The sequence below is a fragment of the Candoia aspera genome, chromosome 3, assembly GCF_035149785.1.
Source record: "Candoia aspera isolate rCanAsp1 chromosome 3, rCanAsp1.hap2, whole genome shotgun sequence".
In the NCBI taxonomy this organism is placed as follows: domain Eukaryota; kingdom Metazoa; phylum Chordata; class Lepidosauria; order Squamata; family Boidae; genus Candoia; species Candoia aspera.
Genome location: NC_086155.1, coordinates 100,831,831 through 100,846,589, shown reverse-complemented (window position 1 = coordinate 100,846,589; position 14,759 = coordinate 100,831,831). Strand labels below are relative to the sequence as shown.

The following is a 14,759-nucleotide window of genomic DNA, read 5'->3' as shown; positions in this document are numbered from 1 at the left end:
ACAGCTTTCGGGGCCTAAATTTAAGAAAGCTGTCTATCTGATTTAGTATCTGTGCTCCTCAGAGTACCTAGTGTTCCAAAATCTGGAAATATTCAGCAATAGTAAAGGCTTTGTTCTTGGAAACTCTAGTGAACTTGTTAATTCAATAAAAAAAAATGAAATAACAGTTGGAGATAATATCATGCAGTATAAAATCTAACTGCTGCCAGTGCTAAAGCTTAGGGATCTCCGTGGTGTTTAAAACTCCTAATTTGCATGCCATTGAAATATTTTAAATAAACTAATAAATGTATTTGCACTTCTTGTTTGACCTAAGAGGAGAATATTAATGCCTGAAAGGAAGATTTGTGTTGAGAATTTTGCTTACATTTTCTTCTTTCTATGCTGGTATTAATACATTTAATTTCTTTATTGTTTATATTAGCTAGAGGTGATTGTTTGTTTCTGATATTTGTCTTCTCTAGTGCCACCAAGTATTCACAGTTCAGATACAGTAACTCAGCTGACTGTAATTGAAGGGAATCTCATCAGTATGATGTGTGAGTCCAGTGGAATTCCACCACCTGCTCTTGGCTGGAGAAAGGATGGTAAGCAATTGTACTTTGTGAGGGCTAATCACAAACATAATTAGTTCTTTTAGTTCTGTTGGGCCTGCTTATTTAGTTTCTGAACTAAATAGGAAACTAAAATAACCTTTCTGCTAGATTTTTAGACATCAATATTGTTGGGGTTATCTGCAGTAGCTAGTGCAGATTTCAACATTTGATTCTAAAACTTTGTTTCAGTAGAAAGGGTTTCAAATACTCTGGATTCTTTTTGATTTAAGCTGACTGAGGCAGGGGATTGAAGTGCATAGATGAAGAGTCTATTGATGTGATATAGATCTTTAACCACAATTACGCAAGGCTGCTTTGTGTTCCCATTTATTATTTTCCTTCCTTCTTATCTCTTATTTGAGTCAGCCAGAATGTCAGTGTTTCCTTACCTGTGTGGACTTCCAACTTGCATTTCAGCTAGTCATTCTGGGATTAACAGTCCCAACACATCTGGAAAATTCCAGGTTACAGAAGTTAGGGGTCACATACTGTCTTGTAAGATTATTAAAAGCATTTGGAAAAGATGCTTTATGCACATTAGTGCAAATTAATGATTTTTCTGATTCATTAAAGCAGCTGCATCTTTTACAGGGGCTACATGGCTGCTTTCTTCACATGCATGTGCACACACAGATGTTTCACTTTGCTGGCAGTCTCAGCAGAAGTGCTGTCTGTGCATGTACATACACCTGGAGACCACCAGAGAAATCTTCCAAAGCAACCAGGTGATCCTTGCAAAAAGAATGCCATAATTCAGGCAGAATTTACAGAATGTATCAACTTGAATGGGTGCCAATCCCTCTTTGTCCAAAGTGTAATGGGAGTACCACTTGTTGCTTGTGGGACTTTGTTGTACTTTAGTTGACCTAGCCTGGCAGGAAGTACAGTATGTCTGGAACAGAATGGACATATAAAATGCTGTGGGGTGAATGAGCCTCTTGTATTTGCCTGCAGCCAAATTGTTCTTCCCTCTGCCTGAGTAGTATAATATGCAACAAAGCTGTGATTAATCATATGGTGCACATGCACAGCACACCTGTTTATGGCTTAAGTTTAGCCATAAATCAAAGAAATCAAAGCATTTGATCAAGGCAATCAAAGAAACCACTACTTGCTGAGCCCCATCCTCCTTGGCCATTATTCCAGAAAGTCTTCACCAGCAACCACTTTCCCCTTTTTCTAAATAAACACATACACATAGGCACAAAACCCTTAAGAAAGACCCATGAAAGCCCAAAAGAAGTTGAAGCATTTGTATGGAAGCAAGAAAGCTAATTATTTCCTTAAGGTCATATTTTTTACCTTAAGGAAACCTACCTCTGTGTGCCTTATGAGTGAGCCAAGGCAGGAAGTAGAGATGCTATTGTGGGAACAATTGCTTGCCAAGATACCATCCAGCTCTGTTTATAGGCCAGAAGGAGAAGTTATTTTATTTAATTCTGTAATCAGGGAGCACAATAGCCATAACTGAAATAAATAATATTACCATAAACAGCCATTTGAGATTGTGGTATAGACACAGCACCTTAACTTCAGTGTTGGACTGGTTCAGATGAGATGCTAAACTTAATCTAGTTTTACATGGCAGAGTGTCATCATCTCTAACTAGGAAACTATGGTTTGTTTTAGTTGAAATTGCTTTGATACGTTTTAATGGGAAGTGGTATATAAAGGTTATAAAAATAATGAAGCCATAGCTGATTTTCATAGCTAGGATTAACAATTATAGTCATTAATCATACTGCCCAGTTCAGACATAATAGGAAGCTGTACAATTTTTCTTGCCTTATGTTTTCAACTGTGCAAAGAGAGGAACAAATTAACAGTATGTGCAGGAAGTTGACGTTCATTCATGCCTTGGGTTATTAAGCTAAGATTTGATTATCCAAATGTGGCTGGTTTCAGAGACTCTGAACAATATGTACACATATTTTATACTTCAAATTTTTTTATCTGAGAGTATTTCTTCTGTAGGTTCTCCATTGCTAGCTGACCCTACAGGGAGAGTCAGGGTCTTATCTGGAGGAAGACAGATGCAAATTTCTATTGCTGAAAAATCAGATGCAGCGTCCTATATGTGCATAGCTTCAAATGTAGCTGGAATAATAAAGAAAGAATATAAGTTGCTAGTGTATGGTAAGTCACTTGCAATGTTCCTCAATTTCCTTCACATATAAACTTCGGAACAAACTAAACATGTCCCAGGAGATCAGTGACTGGATCGCTCATTTTCTTTTTGCTAATAACAGCTGGAGGGATTTTTAAAATCCTTTTTCCTTATACCCTGACACTCCTGACCCCAGTATTTGTTATGAAATGGAGAATACGCAGGCACAGTACAAGTACACACATATTTTTGGTGTTGCTTTTAACAGAAATTTAGAAGCTAGATTTGCACTTGGTAATTTTCATGCCCCCAATACAGATGTCCCACTAGATGGCAGCATTTTGCTGACCTGATGGCCTTCTAAAGCTAAGCAGGGTAGGAACTGATTAGGGCTCAGAACACTGGCCACCAGTAGACTAGACTGGTATTTGGGGCGGGGGGGAAATCCCAGGAGACGAGAGTGGCAACCAGAAGATGACAGTGGCAACTTCTGTATCATTGCTAAGAAACTACGAAACTATAGATGACTCCTTGCAGTCACCAGGAGATGAGTTGGATTTGAGCTAAAACTTGCTGTTAAAATATAAATCCCTTCCCCCTTTGAAAGAGCTGGATTTTTCAAAAGGAAATGCAGTCAGGAGTTCTAATCATTTATTGCTATGTCACATAGAGTTTGGGGCTGAACAGCTGAAACTGAAATGCCACTTTGTTTCTCTGAACAGTTCGTCCAACTATACTGGACAATGGGAATGCACCATTGGATGTCACTGTAATTCAAGGAAATGACTTTTCACTTGAATGCCAAGCGGATGGCATTCCGCAACCAGCTGTCACCTGGATGAAAGATGGTCAGCCATTAGCCAATGGGAGAGGAGTTGAAATACTAAATGAGGGGCGTGGTCTTCGACTTAAAAGTGCACAGGTGTCAGACACTGGTCGCTATGTATGTGTAGCTGTGAATGTGGCAGGACTGACCGACAGGAAATATGACTTAAGTGTTCACGGTGAGCAAAGGAAAAATGTGTAATAGAGAAGATACACAAAGGTGCATGCCTGGAGTGAGAGGGCAGTAGACTATTCTGCTACCTGTGGAATAGCTCTGTTACTTAATGTAGTACTAAGCTGGAGAATAGCAGCATCCATGAATTAATATATAGTAATATAATATGCTTTGGGGGCAGCAGAGGGAAAAAGTGCAACATTGTAAGTAATATATAATAACCAAAGCAAAATGTAAGACAAAATAATTTTACTATTTATGCTGGTTTTTGACCGTAATAAAGATTTGTTGGTTGTTACTTTTGCTATTTTCCCAAACAGAATTTTACTTTTTCCTTTGGTTGCGTATCTCCTTTTGTCACACCATTTTCTTCATACATTTCAAGAGAAAGGTCTTAATCTAATTCAGAAAGCCTTTGATCTTGTCCGAAACCTAGCAAAGATACAGGGTTTTGCAAAACATTGAATGTAAACTTTCATACAGTACTTTCAGCTCCCGAGAGAACAGTTGGATCACTTTGTTGCTTAAAAACAAAAACAAAAGCAGTGAATCAATCCAAGAAGTAACTCAGTAACATTTGGAACAGTTTATGCTAATACTCATAATATGTGTTACGTATGCCAGGCACTCCAGGTATTTCAGAAGAAATGAAGCAAACAAATGTCCATATTACAATTCATTTTGCCTCTTGCTTTATGAGAATGACCAAAAGAACTGATAAAATTAATACTATGTTCTTGCAGAGACAAGGGCTGCAATTCTGCACATAGGTCTTAATTCTCATCAGAGTAAACAACTGTGTGTGGAATCACAATAAAGACATTAATCAAATAATTCTACTTATTGTGGCTCCAGAGATAAAAAGTGTATTTATTTTCAAATGAAAAAAACAAATAAACAATAGTTAGGTTTTGTCCATCCTTCTGTTAGGGGTCTAACTAGTAACTCCTTCAGAGTTTGACTTAGGGATGCAAAGTCTAATCCTAGTTAGAGGGAAGTGGTTACCTTTATTCTTTCAACAGCAAAAATACACTTGATGTTTACATAACTATTTTTTGTAGCATTGAAGAATAACCTTCTCATTTAGGAGAACTATGGAAACCTGTAAAGCAAGAGTTTAGATGGATCTTAGTCCACCAAATTCCAACTACCATCTGCCAGAGGGTCACTATCACCACTGGAAAATAAATTATAGCTATTTTTTAGGTGGTGAAGAGGGAGGGAGAAAATTTTAATATAAGCAAAGAATCTCAGCATTATATACGTATATTTGTTTCTAAATTCTTTTATATAAATGGAGCTATCCTTCATTCATTACTGAATGATGTCTAATCTGTCTTGCTACTCTTTTTTGGTAGTCCCCCCAAGAATTGTGGGTAATCTGATTCAGCCAGAAAATGTAAGTGTCGTGGAGAAAAGCCCAGTCACCCTGATTTGTGAATCTTCAGGAATTCCCCATCCATCAATAAAATGGTTGAAGTATGGACAGCTGGTCTCTTTAAGTAACTCTGTAAGAATCCTATCAGGTGAGAGGGAGCTTATTAAAGTGAAAAGAAGTTATTTTTAAGATTAAACAGAGAAAATATTCTATAGTATGTTTAAGATAAACTGAGCACATGGAAAGGCTCTGTTAGACCTAACAGATGGTTTATCCAACAACCTCAAGATGAAATATTTAGGATCTCATATGTGCAAGTCAGGCTCACATCATTATATCATATCCAAACCCAATTTAAGATGGCTTTATTATGTATGAGTTTTTTAATACACTCCCATGGTCTTATTTATTTGTATATGTCTCTTTTTTTAAAATAGTTATTTAAGTTGTGTTTTTTATTGTTCGTTTTACTGTGTGCACCCAGAGTCACATTCGTGAGATGGATGGCTGTATAAATGTAATTAATAAATAAATAAATAAATAAATAAATAAACAAATAAATGTGAGCCAGTTTACATAATGTACATAGCAAGGCTTTTTCTGGACTATACAATTTGTGATTCAGATACAATTAGTTAAAGGAGGTAATTGCTCTGCATGCCTAATATTACTCTCTTAAGCTGTTCAGGCAGAAGTCATTACCTTATTTCCTTTCTGCAGAAAATTATTTTCTTTGTAGAGAGTATTAGCACATGATACTGAGAATTGTTTAAATCTTAGATCACAGGCTAACTTGGTTACCATTGTGTATATGATTATTTCACAGTCACATTTCCAAACCATATTTTTCCAAGTTACTGAGAGGCTAAAAGAAATATATTTTGATTATTGGACTCATCTTGCTGCCTTACTGCAAATTTCATTTACTTTTCAGTGACATAACTCATGCCAGTATGTGTGGCAACACCTAAATGACCTTGGCTAATTTTGGAAAAATGCTAAGTAGGGTCAAGCTTGGTTAATACTTGGATGAGAGACCACCTGGGCTATAGCTTAGACTGGGGAGAGTAAAAAGAAACAAACACACCAGAATAAGGCAAAAGCCAGTCACTGCAGTACTGTGGTCTAGAAATCCACATTGACATATCCTTGTGGTCACCAGGAATCAAGCCTGACTGAAGGGTGCCTTTACCTTTTTACCAAAATGCATAAGCTAATCATAGTAGGTTCTGGAGTTTTAAAAAGCAGCACGTTTCATGCCTAGAATATATTTATTTTTTAAAAAAATGCTTTACAATAAAAGTCTTTCTAGAAGACCATTGTTTTGATTAAAACATAAGAGTAAAAATATGCTAGTACTGTACTCCAAACTACATGATGGGTGACCAATTGGAAACCAGTGAAGATGAGACTGAACTAGTGCAATATGCATTAAGGGTATAATATCCTTAATGTTAAGTTTTGGAAGTTACCAGAACATGGAATATCCTCTTCCAAAGTGGGTAAAGCCAGAAATAAATCTGAAGTATCACTGGTGGATAGAAGTACACCCCAAATATATCAACCTGGTCAAGCATGTAGAATACAATCACTTGAGGGCTGGTTGCATTACTTTTCCTTTAAGGAGGCTGGCCCCATCTTGACATCTTGAACACAACCCCCTTGCTTACAAAGCAGAACTTCACTTAATAATGTAGATTCAGACAGAGTTCTGGATGCTTTCATGGATTGATTTGTATCAGGTACAGAGTCAAAGTCTCAAAAAATAAAAGGCATTTGAAAGCCTACAGTAGTATAAAAGGAATTTGCCCTTAAAACATTCCCTTACCATATATTCTCTTGGGGTAAGCAATGTTATACAAAGCAAAAACACCCTCCTCCAAAAAAGCTCCTGAACCAGTGAGAAGTAGTGAGATAAGCCAAAGAAATTAAAGACAAGAGATAAAAGGGAAAGAAATCTGACTAAATCTAATTTATAACAACAACATTCTCTACATGTCTCCATATGTCTCTCTCCCTGCAAACCAACTTTGTTTCCACCATGCCCATACAAATTATTTACATAGCCCAGTCACTTTCCAGGTGATGGAATTACATCACAATGAACTGCTTAACCACCGAACCACTACTAGTTTTTTTTAATTAAAAAAGTTTTTTGAAAAAAAAATCTCAGTTAGTTGGCATATTGCCCACAATGATAATGAAGAAAAATGCTTCCTCACACTCATGCTTTGTTATGGTTCCATATTAACAACTCAAAATTGAGAGTTAGGTTTTGTTATAATATGCAGGTTTATGCCTCTTCCCTTTAGGTGGCAGGATGTTACGTCTAATGCAGGTGAAAGTGGAAGATGCTGGTCATTATACCTGTGTGGTGACTAACATTGCAGGAGAAGACAGGAAAAGCTTTGAACTTTCAGTTTTAGGTGAGTGTGTCAAAACTATTTAAAAAGCCAAAGTATCAAGACTTTTCTTCCAATTTACTGTATAGTCCCTGTGTTTAGAAATTGAAAAGATGACTGAAAAAACAGTGCAGCCAATGGGTGGCTTTCTGAATTGGGCAATATAGCTGGCAGTAGTTCCAATGTAAAGTAGAATGGTACTTTATCCTAAAGTGCCTTGGAAAAATGATAGAATTAAAAACAGGAGAACTTAGTTGTGTTTTTTCCTTCCTCCCTGCAAATTCTTCAAATTTTAATAACTCTTCTTTAAATATATCTAGTGTTCAATGCAATCTCACTAGATAATCTAATTGTCTTAATACCATCATTCCACTGAACCTAATATCATCCAAGTATGTCAGGATATATCTAGAAAATTGTGAAATTTAGTTTCCATAGAAGCAACCATGTTATTCTTGCAGCAGAAAAAGAAAAAGAAATAGCCTTGCAGCATCTTAGATTAACCAATATATATTCTTTATAGTTCTTGTGAAATATTTATTTTTGTGACTTTTTCAAAAGAAAGCAACATTATCCATTCTAGGAACCAAGACAATAGGGGAAAGCATTTGTAACTTATGAGTGATAATGCTCCTTTCCTTTCGTTTGAAACTATCTGAAAAAGTCCTATCTGTCTTCAGCCTCAATATTTTAAATGAATGTACTCCAGATTTCACATACCTTTATCAAAGTCATAACATATCTCACATGCCTACCACAATGCAACATGCATACTAATATATTTTGAAGGCATGGCTCCTGAAAATGGAACAACATATCTTGTGATGACTTATTGCAAATAAAGATACAATCTTCTTGTACTTCTGTATTCTTACATAATTCGTTTCTCCCTCCCTCCCTCCCTCCCTCCCTTTCTGTCTGTCTGTCTGTCTTCGATATAAAAGTTCCTCCAGGCATTGTAGGAGAAAATAAACTGGAAGATGTAAAAGTGAAAGAAGGACATAGCATTATGCTGACATGTGAAGTGACAGGTAAGCCAATGCTTCTGGTGATTCTTTGTTAGAGTTGGTTTGGTTGCAACACAGAGGGAGATTGATGGCCATGATATTAAGCAGGTAAACTTGCATCTCTCAGTCTTCCTCCCTCCCCCTCCCACTCACAAGGGCAACATTGAAAAGTTTTTATGGGAATGGAGTATAACACATACTTTCCATATTTTTACAGGACTGATTTGGATGCTTTTTGGCTACAGCTAAGGAACATTGCCAAAGGGCAGTATACAAACATTTTGGCAATTCAGGATATGGCTGAATTTTTGAGCGGAGACAGGAAACTACCTATGGCAGTTATTACCATAATTGACAAGGCTGATAAAAGTAGCCATGTACATCCTGTACATCAGAAAGATCATTCTCATGCCTTCACAGGATAAGGATTTTTCAGTCAAGCATGGGGAGAGCTAGTCTCAATCTCAGGCTCTTCTGCATGAGCAGATCCAAATATCATGGGATATTGTTTGAGCATATAAGCTTCCATATTTGTATAATCCCAATTAACAGGAACAATGGTATAGCACTGGTTCTCACATACAGCTCATCTTCACATTCCTTTAGCAGTGGAAGAACATATCCCACTATTTTTATTTATCTGGATCCTTGCCATATTGCCTTCATCTCATTCACAGCCATAGTGGAGGCAACATAGAAGGGTCTTTAGCTTTTCCAGTTTTAAGGTATTATTTTCCTTGTTTTCCCAACACAGTTTTGCTATAATACAATTTGGGATGCTTCATAGGCAGTGAGGTTGAAGATTTAGTCAGTCTGGAATTTGCCCAGCTCCTATTGGCTGTGAGCATGCCCCTCTCCTCCAGTCACTGGGCACTGTCCTCCATGGCCATTTTGACTTGGGCTGCAGGACAGACTGGACATCTTGCTCTGCAGATTCATCTACCCATGTAATGCTGGACAAGTGTTTTCTCAAGTACTTGTCAGGTCTTATAAAGGGTCCTTATATACACGGGTACTGCTGTATTGAAAAGTGCTGGACCTTTTCATTATCACAGCTTTAGCATTCAGATGATCAATTTAAACCAGAAAAGAAAGCTTGGTTCTGCCAGCTAAGTGCTGCTAGTTCTGTCACTAATGGATGCATTATATCCACTAGTTGAGAATGGAGCTCACTCACTATTGATTGCTCTCTCCCATTTCATCCTGCATCCTGCCTTCAGGTCTATTAGCCCAACTGACAGATCATAGGCATAGAGGAAGGGTTCACCCCGATACTCTTTGCAACCTGTCCACGCTACCTATGATGTCTTAATTAGGTTTTTTCTGCATGTGAATTTACTGAACTTTTGAAAGTGCAAATGAAAAGGAGGGGTGTGGGGTGGAGATTTTATTTTGGCTTCAACCTCAGTTGTCTTTGTACATTTATGGGTAATAGCTTATATATATATGTATGTATTATGTGGGTACAGACACACAGATCACCAAAAAGTATCATATTCCTTCCTTCCTTCCTTCCTTCATTCCTATAATCTTCTGGTTTACTCTGAGACAGAAGGACTTACCAAACAAGAAAATTTAAAAGGGCCACCTTATATTCAAAATTCACAATTCAGTTATTAATATTTGCATTCTTTTTCCCCCAAAAGGGAACCCTATTCCAGAGATCACTTGGCTAAAAGATGGACAAACTTTTCTAGAGGACGATGGCCATCAGTTAATGTCTAATGGACGCTTTCTTCAGATTACAAATGCTCAAGTCGCTGACACAGGGAGATATACCTGTGTTGCATCCAATAAAGCTGGAGACAAAAGTAAAAGCTTCAGTGTTAATGTACTTGGTAAGATTTATTGAGCAATAAATGAAAGTGTTTGGGTTCCCAGGAAGAAGACAGATCTGTTTGGACTGAAAAATCAGTAAATGTATATACTTGAATATCTCAACTTGCAGAGCTGTTGATAAAACTGGAGGGTTGGTTCTAAGGCATTGGGGGAGGGAAGTAGCGTGAGTCATATCACTGCGGCAAGCGCCAGAACTGTTGCCTGCAGGTCACCGAGGGCTTAGGAGTTGCATGCAACTCAAAGAACCTTCCCAAAATTTAATATACATAGATAATCAGCATGTCATAGGACTATGTATTTCTAGCTCTATCTATCTGCAACAATTAAGGAACAAATGGGTTACTTAAACTTTGCAGCTTTCAAGGCATCTATTGGACCATTAAAAAAGAAAAAGAAATCTCACTCCCAAATTGGCCATTTCCCTGTTATTTTTGGTATTTTAAAGGACAGATGGGCACCTCAGGCCTCTGAAGGTTGAACCTCACCCAAGCACCTAAACATGCCCCTCACCAAAGGGCTCTGCAGAGGGCTTTTCTGCACTGCCCCCTTCAGCTGCTTGTCTCCCATGTGTAAAATGGCTGTACAGGAAACAGGCTTAAGAAATCCACTTCCAGATTTCAGGCTCCTCCTTTGCTTCAGTCATGGTGATGACTCAATGTTCTGTCTGAATCCCCATATTCCTTGGTTGGTGATTTCCCTACTCCTTTAATCCTCTGGATCTCTGGAAAAAAAGAAAAGAAATAAAACTCCACAAATTCCCCATTTTTCCTGTCGTTTGGAATAGAAGGTTGACTATTTTATCAGGGAGCTTGTTTAAAAAAAACACAGTCAGATTGTTCCATTAATGAACTTGTAAAAAAAGCCATATGTTAACCATTCCAGCAGGGTAAAATCGCTCAGATTCAGTCCAAGTTGGACTCTAAGCATGGGTCAGAGTCTGGGGAGATGCTGAGGGAACGTACTTACCCGGTTATCTGGGAACAGTTTGATCCTGTTGGGCCTGAGGAAGTGGACAGGATCCTCCGGATTGTAAACGCCACCACGTGTCATCTAGACCCATGCCCTTCCTGGCTTGTGAAAGCAGCCCAGGAGGTGACATGTGGTTGGGTCCAGGCGATGGTTAATGCATCTTTGAGGGAGGGAGTGGTTCCGGTTGCCTTTAAAGAGGCACTGGTACACCCCTTCCTCAAAAAGCCATCGCTGGACCCTACTGTCCTGGACAACTTTCGTCCAGTCTCCCACCTCCCCTTTTTGGGGAAGGTGGTTGAGAAAGTGGTGGTGTTACAGCTTTAGAGGATTCTGGATGAAACGGATTATCTAGAGACACCAGGGGAACAGGCTTACCCAGTTATCTGGGAGCAGTTTGATCCTGTTGGACCTGAGGAAGTGGACAGGATCCTATGGACAGTAAATGCCACCACATGCCATCTAGACCCATGTCCCTTCTGGCTAGTAAAAGCAGGCTGGGAGGTCACATGTGGTTGGGTCTGTTAGCAGATTGCTAGGAAAGCCTTTTGGCCCAGGAGAGATCAGAAAAGTCACACACCAGGCATTTCTATAAAAATAATTTTATTTAGAGAAAACAAACATATTTAAAGGCTTCTGCATTCTTACAGGCTCTCAGTGAGAGCTGCTTAACTCTCTACATGCCTACACAGAAGGGAAACTGAAACTAAAACTAGTCCAGGCAAGTTCTTCTCCCCAGGTGCAAAAATTAACATCTGAAAAGAGGACAATTAAATTCAACCTCTTCACCCGGCCAAAATGATTAGTTACCATAGTAACCTTAATCTGTAGTAGAAAACATATTAACAGGGTCCATGCGATGGTTAATACATCCTTGGGAGAGGGGGTGTTTCCAGCAGCCTTTAAAGAGGCGTTGGTACACCCCCTCCTCAAGAAGCCATCGCTGGACCCTACTGTCCTGGACAACTTTCATCCAGTCTCCTACCTCCCCTTTTTGGGGAAGGTGGCTGAGAAAGTAGTGGCGTTACAGCTTCAGAGGATTCTGGATGAAATGGATTATCTAGACCACTTTCAGTCCGGTTTCAGGCCGGGATATGGGACAGAGACTGCATTGGTCGCACTTATGGATGATCTCTGGCGGGAGCGGGATGGAGGCAGTGCATCCATCCTCACTCTCCTTGATCTCTCAGAGGCTTTCGATATCATTGACCATGGTATTCTTCTGGGACGATTCAGGGAGTTGGGGGTGGGCGGCATGGTTCTGCGCTGGTTCACCTCCTTCCTCCAGGGCCGGTCCCAGTCGGTGGTGATAGGAGATGAGAGATCCGACCCTTGACCCCTGCTTTGCAGGGTGCCTCAGGTTCCTCAGTTCTCTCCCCTCTCCTATTTAATATCTACATGAAACCGCTGGGTGAGATCATCCGTCACCACGGGATGAGGTACCATCAGTATGCTGATGATACTCAGATATATATCTCCATCCTGGGTGAAGTAAGATGCGGTCAATGCCCTTTCTCAGTGCCTGGGGGCTGTGGGGGCCTGAATGGAGAGCAACAGGCTTCAGCTGAACCCTGGTAAGACAGAGTGGCTGTGGATTGATGGCTCCTCGGTATCCGGGAAGTTGTCATCTTTAGTTCTGGATGGGGTTGCATTGCCCCATTCAGAACCCGTGCATAACTTGGGGGTCCTCCTGGACTCACAACTCCTGCTCAAAGAGCATGTGGCAGTCGTGGCTAGGAGGGTCTTTGCGCAATTTCAGGTTGTGCGCCAGTTACGCCCTTTCCTGGATCGAGATGCCCTCCGGACAGTCACTCATGCCCTGGTCATCTCCCATATAGACTACTGCAACGCACTGTACATGGGGCTACCCTTGAAGAGTATCCGGAAGCTTCAGTTGGTCCAAAATGCGGCTGTGTGAACAGTGATGAGTGCTCCAAGATCAGCACATGTAACACCTCTACTGCATGAGCTGCATTGGGTTCCAGTTTGCTTCCGGGTCCAATTCAAGGTGTTGGTTATCACCTTTAAAGCCCTACATGGCATGGGGCCAGGCTACCTGCGGGACCATCTCATCCCTATAACATCAACCCGTCCCATCTAATCATGCAGAGAGGGCATGTTGGGGACTCCGTCTGTAAGAGAATTTCATCTGGCAGGGTCCAGGAGGTGGGCCTTCTCTGCAGTGGTGCCCGCCCTGTGGAACATTCTACCCCCTGAAGTGAGGCAGGCCCCTTCGCTCCCGACCTTCTGGAGGGGCTTGAAGACCTGGTTTTGCAACCTCGCCTGGGATGGGAAGGGCAATAGCTCTTCCTGGGGGTGGCTGGTGATGTAGAGTTCTCCTGACAGAATGGAAATCTCCCACTTGGATTTTATATTTATATTTTTATTATTTTAATATTGGTGATTTTATGATGTTAGGTTTTAAGGTGAATTTTATTGTAAACTGCCCAGAGTCCCCCTTTTAGGGGGAGATGGGCGGTGATAGAAATGTGAATAATAAATAAATAAATAAATAAAATAACTTGTAAAGAAAAAAAGGAACGTAAAGGTAAGAAATAATTTAAAAAATAAAGTAAGGAAAGAATCATTTTCTGCTGTCAAACTGAGTCAGCTCACTTTGGGGCTTCAGGGTAGATCAGCTCAGTTTTTTAGTTTGGGTGCAATCTCCGTACTTCAGGGGTTTGAGCTGGGGCAGTGCTTCCACATGAAGTGCAGTCTCTATGTCCAGGCTTACAAATGTCATAGGTATTTTGGCCCTTAATTTACTCAATCTGTGCCCTTGGATTGAGCTGCTGGTATATTGGATGGCTGCGTATTTTCCCATGAGTAGTTCCTTTAAAAATGCAAATGATACAATTATCAGAATTATTTTTAAAATGATGCTCTGTTTTTTGTTTCTGAATTTGCTCAGTGTCTCCATCTATTGTGGGTACAGATAATGATAGTGGTGCAGAAGAAGCCACGGTTATCTTAAATAACCCAACTTCCTTGGTTTGTGAGGCTTATTCATATCCACCTGCCACAATCACCTGGCTGAAAGATGGAGTTCCCATAGAATCAAACAAGAACATCAGGATTTTGCCAGGTAATCATTTGAATCCCTCTATCATTTAAAATAAAATTCTACTTTTTACATTCATAAATAAGCTTTAGTATGTTTTCTGAAGATATCTGGGTAGAGATTGACTAAAAATATTATAATTATTATAATTGCTGGGAATAATATTGCATATTTTTGGCTTCCTGCTTGTAGAACCTATCACCATACCAAGTCTTGGGTTTTTGTCTTGTACTACTAACCAGACTAACAATGGCTTGAAATACTCACCTTCCTGTGTGAAGTGGTAGAATTCACTTGCATATCAAAGGCAGGAACCAAGGAATACAGATCTCGGCAGGGCCTCTCCCTTATCAATTACACTCAGTGCTTGGCATAATTAAAATGAAAGCAATCTAGCCCTGGT

At 39.6% G+C, this 14,759-nt stretch overlaps 1 protein-coding gene across 1 annotated transcript in view; it reads left to right on the top strand.

The window, feature by feature from the left end:
• HMCN1 (hemicentin 1) overlaps window positions 1–14,759 on the top strand; it is a 269,695-nt gene that overhangs the window by 162,390 nt on the left and 92,546 nt on the right. Inside the window, exons 43-50 of the mRNA XM_063298423.1 lie at window positions 465–587; window positions 2,571–2,732; window positions 3,426–3,707; window positions 5,062–5,229; window positions 7,394–7,507; window positions 8,428–8,514; window positions 10,137–10,328; window positions 14,207–14,380. Coding sequence (XP_063154493.1) covers window positions 465–587; window positions 2,571–2,732; window positions 3,426–3,707; window positions 5,062–5,229; window positions 7,394–7,507; window positions 8,428–8,514; window positions 10,137–10,328; window positions 14,207–14,380 — 1,302 coding nt within the window. The remainder of the gene's footprint in view (window positions 1–464; window positions 588–2,570; window positions 2,733–3,425; window positions 3,708–5,061; window positions 5,230–7,393; window positions 7,508–8,427; window positions 8,515–10,136; window positions 10,329–14,206; window positions 14,381–14,759) is intronic.